Source organism: Saimiri boliviensis, chromosome 14 (genome assembly GCF_048565385.1).
Source record: "Saimiri boliviensis isolate mSaiBol1 chromosome 14, mSaiBol1.pri, whole genome shotgun sequence".
NCBI lineage: Eukaryota > Metazoa > Chordata > Mammalia > Primates > Cebidae > Saimiri > Saimiri boliviensis.
The window spans coordinates 31,719,644-31,732,866 of NC_133462.1; the positions used below are offsets into that span (position 1 = coordinate 31,719,644).

General features: G+C 49.6%; 1 protein-coding gene and 1 long non-coding RNA gene across 4 annotated transcripts in view; one reads left to right on the forward strand and one right to left on the reverse strand.

Moving 5' to 3' along the window:
* CYP4F12 (cytochrome P450 family 4 subfamily F member 12) overlaps positions 1 to 3,955 on the reverse strand; it is an 18,845-nt gene extending 14,890 nt beyond the window's left edge. For 2 of the 3 annotated variants that reach the window (XM_003942245.4, XM_074384469.1), the window contains exons 1-4: positions 3,314 to 3,511; positions 2,728 to 2,872; positions 627 to 680; positions 407 to 534 (exon numbers count right to left, since the gene is read on the reverse strand). In XM_003942245.4, the coding sequence (XP_003942294.3) occupies positions 407 to 534; positions 627 to 680; positions 2,728 to 2,872; positions 3,314 to 3,511 (525 nt within the window). Of the gene's footprint in view, positions 1 to 406; positions 535 to 626; positions 681 to 2,727; positions 2,873 to 3,313; positions 3,513 to 3,893 lie in introns of those variants that run through there. The other variant, XM_074384468.1, reaches the window with a different exon arrangement.
* Positions 1 to 12,853, forward strand: part of LOC141581019 (uncharacterized) — a 96,831-nt gene extending 83,978 nt beyond the window's left edge. The window contains exon 4 of the long non-coding RNA XR_012513422.1: positions 275 to 12,853. This is a non-coding gene — a long non-coding RNA (uncharacterized LOC141581019). The remainder of the gene's footprint in view (positions 1 to 274) is intronic.
* The last annotated feature ends 370 nt before the right edge of the window (positions 12,854 to 13,223 follow it).

The following is a 13,223-nucleotide window of genomic DNA, read 5'->3' on the forward strand; positions in this document are numbered from 1 at the left end:
GTGATCCCTTCCACCTCCAGAAGAACCAGCCAGCTGTCTCACAGACTCGTTAGCAAGCGTAAACTCTTATTGCTCTAAGCCCGTGAGTTTTCAAGTGGTTTATAATCACCAGAGATGACTGTGCAACCTTCATCTTTACTCTCTTGCATTTACATGGCTTCCATGAGAAAAACACAGAAACTGACACCTTCTGACTATCTGCTATGTGCTAGGGACATGACTCTTGCATTATCCTACCACCTTTTAAGTAGAGATTATTCTTCCTGTTTTACAGATAAGGAAACCAAGGCTCAGAGAGGAACAGCAGTGGCCCAGTGCCACCCAGCAGAGCCAAAATTCAGAGCAGATCTGTCCGTGGTCCCTCCACCCCAAGACTCCAGTGGGACCCAGGGTTCAAGGGACTCACAAGCATGATGTTCACACTCTCGTTGAAGATCTTCACGTAGGGTTTCAGGATGTTGAAGTGGAAGGCGGGCGTCAGCATCCGACGGCGGTGGCTCCACTTGTCAGCAGCAGTCAGCAGTATCCCTTCTCCTAGCAGGGTAGCCAAGGACAGTGGGCAAGAGCAGTACCTTCCCCACCCCCAACAAGGTTGTCCCCAGCCCCTTTCACCTGCAGGCACTCACCCAGCCAGGGCTTCAGGAACCTGATGAAGAGCTCATCCTTGGGCACAATGGCAGCTGGCATGAATGAGGACCATCAGAGGCCATGTAGAGAGCAAGAGAGGAAGTTCAGGTGTAGGGGGAGGCCCCCATCAGCACTTTACCCACTCCATGCCCAGGATAGCAGGAAGGGGACCGAGGGCAGAGGAAGAAGGGAGGAGAGAGGAAGTAGGACCAGTCCAGGCCGCAGCAGCACAGTCGAGCAGTGACATAAGCTAACGGGGCATAGCACACCCCAGCACACCCTGACATGTCTCCTACAGGGCCCAGCATGTGCAACACCCAAGCGCAGCTCCACACTCTACAAAATACCTTTAAAGGGGCCTTTAAACACCTTTAAAGGGACCTGTCTGCCCCAGTACCCTCTGTCATCTCCTGACATGGCCCTGGGACCTGGGCCATGTTCCCAACGTAAGTTAACATGCCGTGACATGACCCAACAGTGATCCCTAAACGACACACTGTCCAACATGGACCTGAGGTAGTCTGACATGACCTGACAGACAGGCCCCAGGTGGGGTTTAAATATGATTTCTAAAGTGTCCTGGACATGTCCCAGGTATAACCAAGACTTTTCTTCAAGGGTGATCGGAATAGATTCTGAGACCTAGCTCAGGAAGACTAAAATCATAACTCTGGCAATTCCAAAAGGACCCTGGGTCCCAGACCTTGGACAAGCCACAAACATGGCCGTGACATGACAAGAAAAAGAAGACAATTTCAAGTCACAGGTCAGAGAAGCAGCAGAAAGTCTGGGGCATGCCGCAAGTGTCCTTGCCCACAGCTGAGCCACACACATGACGACCTCTCCATATGATCCCAGGTAAAACATGCCAGATATAGCCAGGTATAATATAGAACTCATAGGCTATTTGTGGGACCCTCTGGGGGAAAGGTGAGCTTTCTGACAAGAACTGAGCTACTGGGACCCATAGTTGACACCATAAGAAAAGAGCTGCCTTAAAAGGAAAAGTGGTGCAGAAAAATGGTGAAATTAAGAAAAGGAAGCAGATTCCAGATGATGATCATTGACATCTGGATCCAGCTATGCCTGAAGACCACCATGCCTTGACTTTATACTCCTTTGATTCTCTTTATTTGCTTAGAGCACATGAAGTTGAGTTTCCATCACTCACAACTGAGAGAGACCTCAGTAGCCAGAGAGAGTTGGTGACTTGCACAGTGACTAAGCATTCTGGGGTCAGAGCCATAGTTTCTGTGGGATGCTGCCCCCTCCTCTGCTCATCCTGGTCTGTCCAGGAAGGAGAATAACAGAGAGCAAGGGGAGATGAACCGGCTGGTGTGGGATCTGCCATTGGAGATTCCTGAAACCTGTAGGAGGAGAGCAGTAAACTTGGTGTGGACGAGTATCAGGATGAAGTAGAAGGAATTGACCTATCATAGGCAGACATCACAAACAGCAGCCCAGATTCTCCACCAGCCAGAAGTCCTCCTACCGCTCTGGGCTGAGGGATGGACATGGCTGACGTCAGGACTGGAGGGGCCCCCAAATACCAATGATGCCCACTGCATCATCCTGCCCCACACTTCAAAAACTCCTACTCTAGAGTTCAGACCCAGCTCCAACAACTCCTCCAGGAAGCTTTCCAGCCTGCCCCAGCAGACGCCCAGTTCTCTGGGTTGTCACTCCCATCTCTCTCGCCCACTCCTAACCCCAGGAAGCTAAAACTCTTCCTGTCTAGACCCATCTCCTCAAGCATGGGCTTTCCCTCAAGAAAGGGCTTTTTTGTTCTCCCTGGACAGACCAGGATGAGCAGAGGAGGGGGCAGCATCCCACAGAAACTATGGCTCTGACCCCAGAATGCTTAGTCACTATGCAAGTCACCAACTCTCTGGCTGCTGAGGTCTCTCTCAGTTGTGAGGCCTCTTGGAGTTCCAGTGGTGCCCAGGACACCAAGACAGGGAGCAAATGGCAATGGAGGGAGAAGACATTGAGAGGGAAATCTCAGTGAGGGGACTGGGTACTCAAGGAGGGCCCTGGGTACCAAAGGGACCACACGGAAGGTTAGCCTGGCACCCACCACCACAGGCTGTGCATGGGTACCTGAGGCATTGGTGATAGACCGGATGATGTCAGGGTGGCATAAAACGACGAAGGGGATGATGGGACCCAGCCATATCCTAAAGCCTGGGGAATAGGTGGCCGATATCTGGGTCATGTTCTTCAAGCCCTCCTCTGTAGGACCGATCTGAAAGCAAGTCGGGATGTCACCTCCTGTGATGGTTACATCTATGCTAAGGGATGCCCAGATAGCCACTCACACATTTTTGCTGTGTGTGTTTGTGAGGGTGTTTCAGGAGAAAATAGCATTTGAGGGTACACTGAGGAAGGAAGTAGTAGGTAGAGAGAAGTGAGTGAGGAGAGGAGTGGGTGGGGAAATGAATGAGTGAGTGAATGGGGAGAGGAATGAGTGAGTGAGCAGGAAGAGGAATGAGTGAGCGGGGGAGGTATCAGTAGGAGAGGAATGAGTGAGTGAGTGAGTGGGAAGAGGAATGAGTGAGTGAGTAGGGAAAGGAATGAGCTCCCACTCCTCAGCCACCCTCATTACTCAGCTCCCTGAGCCCCATTCCTGCCCCTCTGGAAGTCCATCCCTCCTGAGACCCCAGACCCATTTTGCCTCCGCACTCACCAGTCCCAGGTGACCCCAAAACCAGTTCCGTTTTGGGGGTTCCGGGAAACACTGGAGCCGGCGGCACTTGTCATAGAAGGTGTAGGTCCAGGCCAAGACACGGGCCAGCAGCCAGTAGGCCCCGACCAGCGGCAGGAGCAGCCATGGGGACGCTACCACTGGCCCGAGGCCCAGCCAGGACAGGCTCAGCAGTGACATCCTGCAGTGGGGTGGGCTGGAGGGTGAGGTCCTGAGGCCCAGGGAGCTCAGGGGACAGAGGAGAGGGGCCAGGTCAGGAAATGCAGGGGGCAGGGCAAGGAGGGCTCAGGGTTGGGTAAACAAGGGCTGAGATCTAAAGTCCAGAAAGGCCCAACGAAAACCAACAACCGAGCGGCCTCCAGTGACCTGGTAACCACACAGAAAGGGAGAGAGAGAGGAGCTGATTCAAGTCCAGGCAGGCTCAGCCTGAATCCTTAGGAGTCCAGTTACCAAGAAGCCACCACTCTCCCAGGCCCACAGCCTATAGTCACCCCAGCCTTGGGCGGTGCCCCTCCCCATCCCAGGCCAGGACCCTCCAGTACCACCACCTCCAGCCTGGTACCTCTGTCAGGCGCAGCTTGTTCCTCACAACCTCCTCTCCTCTGGAAAGTCTTTGCCTCTGGCCTCTGATCTAGGGAACGCCCTGGGAAGCTGGGCTGGGCTGGGCCAGCCAATCCCCACCGCCTGGGTGTGTCTTCCGTGCGTGGGCAGCCACCCAAACCCTGGGGTTGGGCCAGCTGGGTGCAGATGGACCCGCTCAGTGTGCCCCTACACGAGCACTGAATTCTCAGGTCTCAGCACCTTCTTGGCAGTTTGGAGGAGAAGTTGGGGTGTGGTTAAAGGAGACTCTGAACCCTAAGTTTACAGCCATCCTGCCCTTCCACAAGGGTGTTCAGATAAAAGCATGAACTTATCATGAGAGTTTGGAGCCAGTTGAGCTGGCCAGGCAGACCCCTGTCCCAGATCATCCGGGTTCCTCTCCAAATATGGGCGGGGAGTATGTCAGGCACCATTTCTTGGTGCAGACTTAGGAAGGTCAGAGACGGAAGCATCTAACCTCTGACTTCACAGCCTGGCAAGAGTTCAAGCCCTGCCTCCAGACAGCCCAGGGCCCGAGTTGAGAACTGACTGCTGGAAGCAGGAACAAAGAACCCAGCCCCACTGACGATTACCGGTCAGATTTTGGTGATAAAGAGCTCAGCTGGAGGAGCAAACCCAGAGGCTGGGCTCAGCTTAGGAGGCCGGAGCAGAGGCACAGAGGATGAGGCTGAGAGGGGCCGGATGGGTCCAGGCAGGGGAGGGCAGAGCGAGGGGCCCTGAGTGGAGTCCTTGTTCTGCCCTGTCCTTGCTCTGACTGTGGGCAGTGCGGCTCTCCTGGGCTCAGGCTCCCCATCTGGGAAATGGGATATCAGATGAGGCCTTAGAAGTTGACAGAAGGCAGCTCCTAAGAAGAGGGAGCCCCAAAAAGAGGGGCTGAAGGGAAGGGAATGGCAACTAGCACTTGAACTGCTTGCTGTGTGCCTGTCTCTACTCTGTGCAAAAGACTGTATAGAAAGTACTACTGTGTGCCAGTCTCACTATATAAAGTGTACCTACTGTGTACCAGGTACTCTATATATAAATTCTGTCTACTATGTGCCAGGTGCACCACATGAAGTCCACCTACTGTGTGCAGCATGCTCTGCATAATGTAAGCTTACTTAGTGCAGAGTACTTTATATAAAGCGTGCCTACTCTGTGCCATGTGCTGTATATAAAGCATACCTACTGTATGTCAGGTGCTGTACATTGAGCATGTCTACTGTGTACCTGGTGACCTACATAAAGCGCATCTGACCTGTTCTGTGTCAAGTATTGTACATAAATCTGGTCTACTGTGTGCTGGCTACTCTACATACGGTGTACCTACTGTGTGCCAGGTGCTCCAGATAAAGAGTGTCTACTGTATGCTGGGTGCCCTTCACAAATCCTGTATCTTGAGTCCCTGGCCCTTTATATAAGCCATACCTGCTGTGTGCCAGATGTTCTACATAAGATGCTTCTTCTGTGTGTTGAGTGCTCTACATATAGCAAAACTGCTCTGGCAACATACTTCACATATTATGTGCCAGGTACACTATTTAAAGTGTGCCTTACGGTGTGCCCAGTATGCTACATGAAGAGTACCTACTGTGTGCCAGGTATGTCACATAAAGTGTACCTACTATGCGATAGGTACTCCACATAAAATACACCTACTGTGTGCCAGGTGCTGTACGTAAACTGCACCTGCTTATATCAGATGCTCACCTGCATCACCATGCCCAAAGCTGTCCCAGCACCCTCCCATCAGCTCTCTAGGCCAGAGGCCTGGGGACTGTTGGAGAGACCGGAGTGATGACATCCAGAGGAGGGAAGACATCCATTTAACATAAAAGCAAACTGAGTCTCAGAGTGGGCAGGCCTCTAGCCCAAGTTGCACAGCTTGCAGGAACTCAGGTCTGTAAGAGCCTCAAGTCCAAATCATTTTCCTTTGCCATGCGGCCTTACCCCTATTCATTAGGGTCAATGCCATATTAATACAGGGACATTTATAATGTGGTGGCCCAGAGGGGAAATATCTGGAGGTCATTGGATCAGCACCTGGCTGCTCCTCCCACACCCAGGATGCTCCTCCCAACAGACCCAGGGCTCCCCTCCTGGCCCTTCCTGGATCCTGTCCAGAAATGCCCTGTGGGGTGGACTCGGGAGAGGGGAGTCTTGAAGGATGGGGCTCCTAGCAGAGCTGCGGAGCAGGACGGTGGGGAAGACAGTGCTCCTGACACTGGCCAGGTTTTGGTGAGCCCCCAGCCCTCCCACACCCCACTATCACTGCCAGCTCAATCAGCCAAGGAATTCAGGCAGCTGGCCCTACAGCCTCAGTGAGGTTGGGTGCATCCGCCAAAATCCCCACCCCCTCTGCAAGGACAGACCCCGCCTGCTGGCAGTTCCATCCCTGTTAGGCTCAGGGAGCAAAACCAGAGCTTGATGAACAGGCAGGGTCCTAGGGACACAGGAGAAAGCTCTTCCAGTGGCTCAGCTCGCTGCAGACCTCCTGTGTGCCTGGGATTGGCAGGCAGCCTAGAGCAGGAATGGCGGCCATCGACATTGCCAACGTGAGTCGTGGAGCCTGTTTTAAGTCTTTTAAGTATATTAACCATTTTATCATTTTCCAAATGAGAAATCAAGTCTGTAAAATATTGAAGTGACTACCCACAGTTACACAGCTGGTGGAGCTGGGCTACGCACCCAGACCACCCAGCCAGCCTCACATTGTGCCCCCTCACCACCGGGCTGTGCGCCTTCATGTCTGTAAACGGGCGTTGCAGCAGCACCGTCTCACAAGGTTGTCATAATAACTAACACAGACGATGCCTGCAAAATGACATTTCAGGGATAACAAGAAGGGAGTGCGGGGGAAGTTCATTTACTAAACGTGTTAAGTGGCATCATCTCCCCTCACACATTGTCACCAATTCTCTCAGCAGGGCAGATCTTTTCTGTCCAAACAGCCTGCAACTTTTCCCCTGATGGCCAGACTGGTATTAAGCCCTGTATGTTGTCCTGCGTTCCTATTCCAACTAAGCAATGGTGGCAGAACACCTCCTCCCCTCCCCGCCTGCGGAGCAGAGCCAGCGATGTTGCCAGCATGAGTCATGGAGCTAAGGAACAGTCACCAGCACTGTGCTGTTGCCTTTCTCCCGGACTGGAGTGCCATGGCACGATCTCGGCTCACTGCAATCTCTGCCTCCTGGGTTCCAGCAATTCTCCTGCCTCACCCTCCTGAGTATCAGATTACAGGTGCCTGCCACCACACCCAGCTAATTTTTGTCTTTTTAGTAGAGATGGGGTTTCACCATGTTGAGCAGGCTAGTCTTGAACTCCTGACCTCAGGTGATCCACTCACCTTGGCCTCCCAAAGTGCTGGGATTACAGGTGTGAACCAGCCCACCCGGCCTGAAAGTTTGTATACAGGGCTTCAGGATGCTGAAATGGAAGGTGGGCGTCAGCATCTGATGGTGGCGGCTACACTTGTCAGCAGCACTCAGCAGGAGCCCGTCACCTGGCAGGGCAGCCAAGGGTCCTGGGCAAGGGCATCTCCCTCCCCTGCGCCCCACCCCCGCAATGTTTTTCCCAACTCTGTTCCCACCTGCAAATACTCCCCCAGCCAGGGCTTTAGGAAGCTGTAGAAGACCTTGCCCATTGGTACAATGGCAGCTGACATGAATGAGGACAATCAGGGGCCATGGAGGCGGGTAAAGGAGGGACTTCAGGTGTGTGTGGGGAAGCTCCCAGCCAGAGGTTTCCACTTCTCCCCTCAGACCCCCACATAGCAGGAAGGGGGCCAAAGGCAGAGAAAGGAGAAAGGTTGGGGGAGAAGAGAGGAGAGGAGACCAGGCTGTGGCAGCACCGTACAGCAAGGACAGCGTAACACGGCACGGCATACTTGAGTACATCTTGACATGGCTCCAACTTAGTCTAACATGTTCTGCAACACCTGAGCATAGCTCGACACTACAGAATTCCTTTACAGGGACCCAGCTCTCCTGGCACTGTCCACCATCTCCTGACAAACCTGGAACATGTGACGTGGCTCCAATATGTCTTAGCATGTCCTGACATGGCCACAAAACACATAACCAGCCCCAGCATTATACAATATACTCGAACAAGGACTTAAGACCATCTAAAATGACCTCAGCATGTACCATTTGGCAGGCCCCAGGTAGGATTTAAATATGGTCCCTTTAAGGACCCAGATGTGGCCCAGGTCTAGTCCCAGATGTTCCTCAGGCATGACTTAAATGTACTGTAAAGCCGGTCTCAGACAATACTCAAATAATGTCTTAGAACTTTTTTTTTTTTTTTTTTTTTTTTGAGACGGAGTTTCACTCTTGTCACCCAGGCTGGAGTGCAATGGCGCGATCTCGGCTCACCGCAACCTCCGCCTCCTGGGTTCAGGCAATTCTCCTGTCTCAGCCTCCTGAGTAGCTGGGATTACAGGCACGCGCCACCATGCCCAGCTATTTTTTTGTATTTTTAGTAGAGATGGGGTTTCACCATGTTGACCAGGATGGTCTCGATCTATTGACCTTGTGATCCACCCGCCTCAGCCTCCCAAAGTGCTGGGATTACAGGCTTGAGCCACTGTGCCCAGTGTCTTAGAACATTTATAAAGAGACCGTAGGTCCCAGACGTTGGACTCATTCCAAACATGGCCCAGATGTGACCAGCAAGAGAAAAAGACCACCTCAAACAGCATCTCAGACAAGAACCAGACAGACCCCACATGCCCTAAATACTCTTAGCCACAGCTGAGCTCCAGTCATGACAATCTGCATATGATTCCAGGTATAAACATATTCCAGGTGTAACCAGGACCCAGGTGTAAATACACATGTGACAAGATGTTGCCATAGAGCCACACTGCCACACTGAAGTGAGCTAGAAAGGGAGGGAGGGGGCTCTTCTCAACACGGTGATCCTGCAGGGACTCCCCCAGAGGTCACCTTGGAGCAGAAAGCTAAGTGACATGAAAGATGGCCCTGGGTAGGAACCAGCCCCTGAAGCTATGCCAGGAGTATAAAAACCCAGTTCCCGGAGGGGCAATAAAATGGCCTGGAAAGTGTGTCCTTTTCTGCTTCTTTCTTCTATAGGACAATTTCCCTCAGGGTCCAGGAGAAAGCAGGAACCAGGTGCCCTGCCAATCCACAGTAGTGATGAAATCTGGCCCAGCCATACTGCCCAAAGCAATTTGTAATTCAGTGCCATTCCCGTTAAACTACCATTGACATTCTTCACAAAACTAGAAAAAAACTAGTTTAAAATTCATGTGGGACCAAAAAAGAGCCCAAATGGCCAAGGTAATCCTAAGCAAAAAGAGCAAAGCTGGAGGCATCAGCCTACCAGACTTCAAACTACACTACAGGGCTACAGTAACGAAAACAGCATGGTACTTGTACAAGACCAATGGACTAGAATAAAGAGCCCAGAAATAAGACCACACACCTACTACTATCTGACCTTTGACAAACCTGACAAAAACAAGCAATGGAGAAAGGACTCCCTGTACAATAAATGCTGCAGAGACCATCCCTGTGGAGGGGAAAGATGTTTCTTATCCCAAACTGATGTAGGAGTTCAGAAGAAATTATCTAGGCCATAAGTGAGGGTAAGGGAGTCCTTGGTAAGATTTTCCTTTTAATGAAAAGCTGTCCCCAAATCATTTTCTTTTCTAACAAAGAGGAGCCTGTGAAATCAAGCGGCAGACACAGGCAGCCTAGAAGCTTGCAAGGGTGAATACCGGCAGCTGTGCCAATAGGAAAGGGGCAACCTGGAGACTAGGCACGTCCAACATGGCGGCTCCATCCTCCCTTTCCCTCGACAACCACATGCCCAGTAGGGAGCAGACAATATGGTGCAGGCCAAGTGGAAAGTCCATTTGCATAACAGAAGATTACAATGGGGCAGCCAGCTTCCTCCCGTGCTTTGTAAAGGTCACACCTGGTCCAGTCAATTTTGGGGCCCTATGTAAATCAGACACCTCCTCCTCAAGCCAGTTTATAAAATCCCCTGCACTTGCACTCCGGGGTGGGCAGGAATTCCCATTCAGGTGCTCCCTCTCTCACAGGAGAGAGAACTCTTCTCCTTTTCTCTTTCTTCCTATTAAACCTCCGCTCTTAAACTCACTCCATGTGTGTGTCCATGTCCTTGATTTCCTTGGCATGGGGCAATGAACCTCGGGTATTACCCCAGAAAAATGAGCCACTTCAAAACCAATAAAGGGGACCTCAAGAACATCGCTGAAAGGGGGCAAAAGGATGGGATTCTGCTTTTTTTTTTTTTTTTTTTTTCTTTTTTTGAGACGGAGTCTTGCTCTGTCACCCATGCTGGAGTGCAATGGTGTGATCTTGGCTCACTGCAACCTCCGCCTCCCAGATTCAAGCGATTCTCATGTCTCAGCCCCCGAGTAGCTGGGAGTCATCCTATCCACAGGGAGGGAGCTGGGTTACTTATCTACTGATACCCAACAGTCATTACTCAGGGATGCTCCTAATGGCATGATTTCTCCACAATGTGCTGCCTGCACTGCAAGGGTCAGATCTGGGACAGGAGTGGGAGCTCTGATGGTGGCTCTGACAGCAGCCTGGTGAAGAACAGGGACTCCAGGTGCAGGCTGCATGGTTCAGCTCTCAACCGGCGATGGGAATTTGAGCCAGTCTCTTTACCTCTCTGTGTCTCAGTTTTCTCACCTGAAAACTGGGGGTAATAACAAGGTTACCATGAAAATTAAGTGAGTTAAAATGAGCAAAGTGTTGGCCAGGCACTGTGGCTTATGTTTGTAATCCTAGCACTTTGGGAGGCAGAGGCAGGTAGATGGCCTGAGCTCAGGAACCTGGGCAACACAGTGAAACCCCATCTCTACTAAAATACAAAAAATTAGCCGGTCATGGCAGCATATGTCTGTAGTCCCAGCTACTCAGAAGGCTGAGGCAGGAGAATTGCTTGAACCCTGGAGGCAGAGGTTGCAGTAAGCTGAGATCATGCCACTGCACTCCAGCCTGGGCAACAGAGCGAGACTCCATCTCAAAACAAAAAAATATGAGTACAGTGTTTATAACAATGCTCCCAGACACATGGTCAGCCCCAAGCATGTGTGTGCCATTATTACTTAATGATAGATTAAAGACAGGAACACAGGAGCAAGAACATAGCCTCATGTGGACTGTTAGAGTCTCTCAGTGACAACCAGGCACGGTGGCTCACACCTGTAATCCTAGCACTTTGGGAGGCTGAGGTGGGTGGATCACCTGAGGTCAGGAGTTCAAGAACATCCTGGTTAACATGGTGAAACCCCATCTCTACTAAAAATACAAAAATTAGTTGGGCTTGGTGGCACCTGCCTGTAGTTGGCAGAGGCTGCGGTGAGCCAAGATTGTGCCACTGCACTCCAGCCTGGGTAACGAGAGAGAAACTCCATCTCACAAAAAAAAAAAAAAAAAGAAAGAAAGAAAGAAATCCACGAATAAAATAAAGGCAGGGTATACTATGTTCACGAACTGGAAGAATCAATATCATTGTTAAGTCTCCTCAGATTGATCTATAGATTCACAGAAATCTCAATTAAAATCCTATCAGGACTATCTGTAGAAATAGACACACTGATCATAAAATTTATGTAAAAACACAAAGGATGCAAAATAGCCAAAAATTATTTGGAAAAAAATATAGTTGAAGGATTCCCATTATTCCTTTAAAGACATACTGTAATGCTACAGTGACCAGGGCAGTGTGGTGTTGGGCCAGCATGAAACAGAATAGAAAATCCAGAAATATATGCACCCAAATGTAAACAATTGAGTGATCTACAAACCAGCAAGTCAAGTTAATGCAAAAAGGATACTCTTTCCAAAATAATTGTATGGAACAATTGGATATCTATTTAAAAAAAAAAAAAAAAAAAAAAAAAGTCAAACCATAGTTCACACCCCATACAAAATGTAACTAAATAAATTTTGATCATAGAATTACATGTAAAATCTAAAACTATAAAAGTTTTAACAGAAAATGTAGGAGAAAATCTCCATAAACTCCAGTTAAGCAAAGAGTTCCTATATATGGCAATGTAAACATAATTCATAAAAAAGTAAAATTGGTAAGTATTACCTCAAAACAATTCAAAATGTTTTCTCTAGGAAAGAAACTTCTGAGTCTAGGAAAAAGACATGTAAATCACACATCTGACTTGTGCACAAAAATCTATGAAGAACACTCAAAATCCTACAATAAGAAGGCAAACAACCCAAGGAAAAATTAATAGGCAGATTATTTGAACAGACACTTCACCAAAGAATATACAGCCATGTCAAATAGGTACATGAAGGCACGAATGGTTCAACGCCATTAGTCACTGGGAAATGTGAATTAAAATCTCAGGAATATGCCACAGCATACCCATAAGGAAGGCTGGAACCAAAACTGACACTACTAAGGGCTGCTAATTATTTAGTGGACCTAGAATTCTCATACATGACTTATGAAAATTAAACACACGATGCAGATGCTTTGGAAACAGTGTGGGTTTTGTTTTTTGCTTTTTTGAGACAATCTCACTCTGTCGCCAGGCTAGAAAGGGTACCCAAAGAGTAAAAGTGTTTACCTTTAGAAAGAGGGAGAAATCGGCTGGGCGCGGTGGCTCAAGCCTGTAATCCCAGCACTTTGGGAGGCCGAGGCGGGTGGATCACGAGGTCAAGAGATCGAGACCATCTTGGTCAACGTGGTGAAACCCTATCTCTACTAAAAATACAAAAAATTAGCTGGGCGTGGTGGCGCGTGCCTCTAATCCCAGCTACTCAGGAGGCTGAGGCAGGAGAACTGCCTGAACCCAGGAGGCAGAGGCTGTGGTGAGCCAAGATCGCGCCATTGCACTCCAGCCTGGGTAACAAGAGCGAAACTCCGTCTCAAAAAAAAAAAAAAAAAAAAAAAATTAAAAAAAAAAAGAAAGAGGGAGAAATCTTTTATTTTCTTTGTAACTTTTTAAAAGAATTGTTACAAAGTCACAGGAATGATAAAAACAGGGCAGAGGAAGGGTATGTGTAGCAGCAACACGTCCCCGATGCTTGTCACTGTGCCTTTAACTTTTTGTATGAGTGAATGGATTTCCTGGCAACAGTATTACATTTAAAAATTTAGGCACCCCTGTCAAAGTCTCATCTACTCACTCTGGAGTGGCTCCCAGGTCATCTCATGTGCCTAGGGATAAGACTCACTCTGAAAATGACTTCTGTGGTAGGATAAGGCATGACCTCTGATGCCAAATGGACCAGATTTATCCCCATGCTGCCACTCACTGAGTGACCTTGAGCAAGAGACT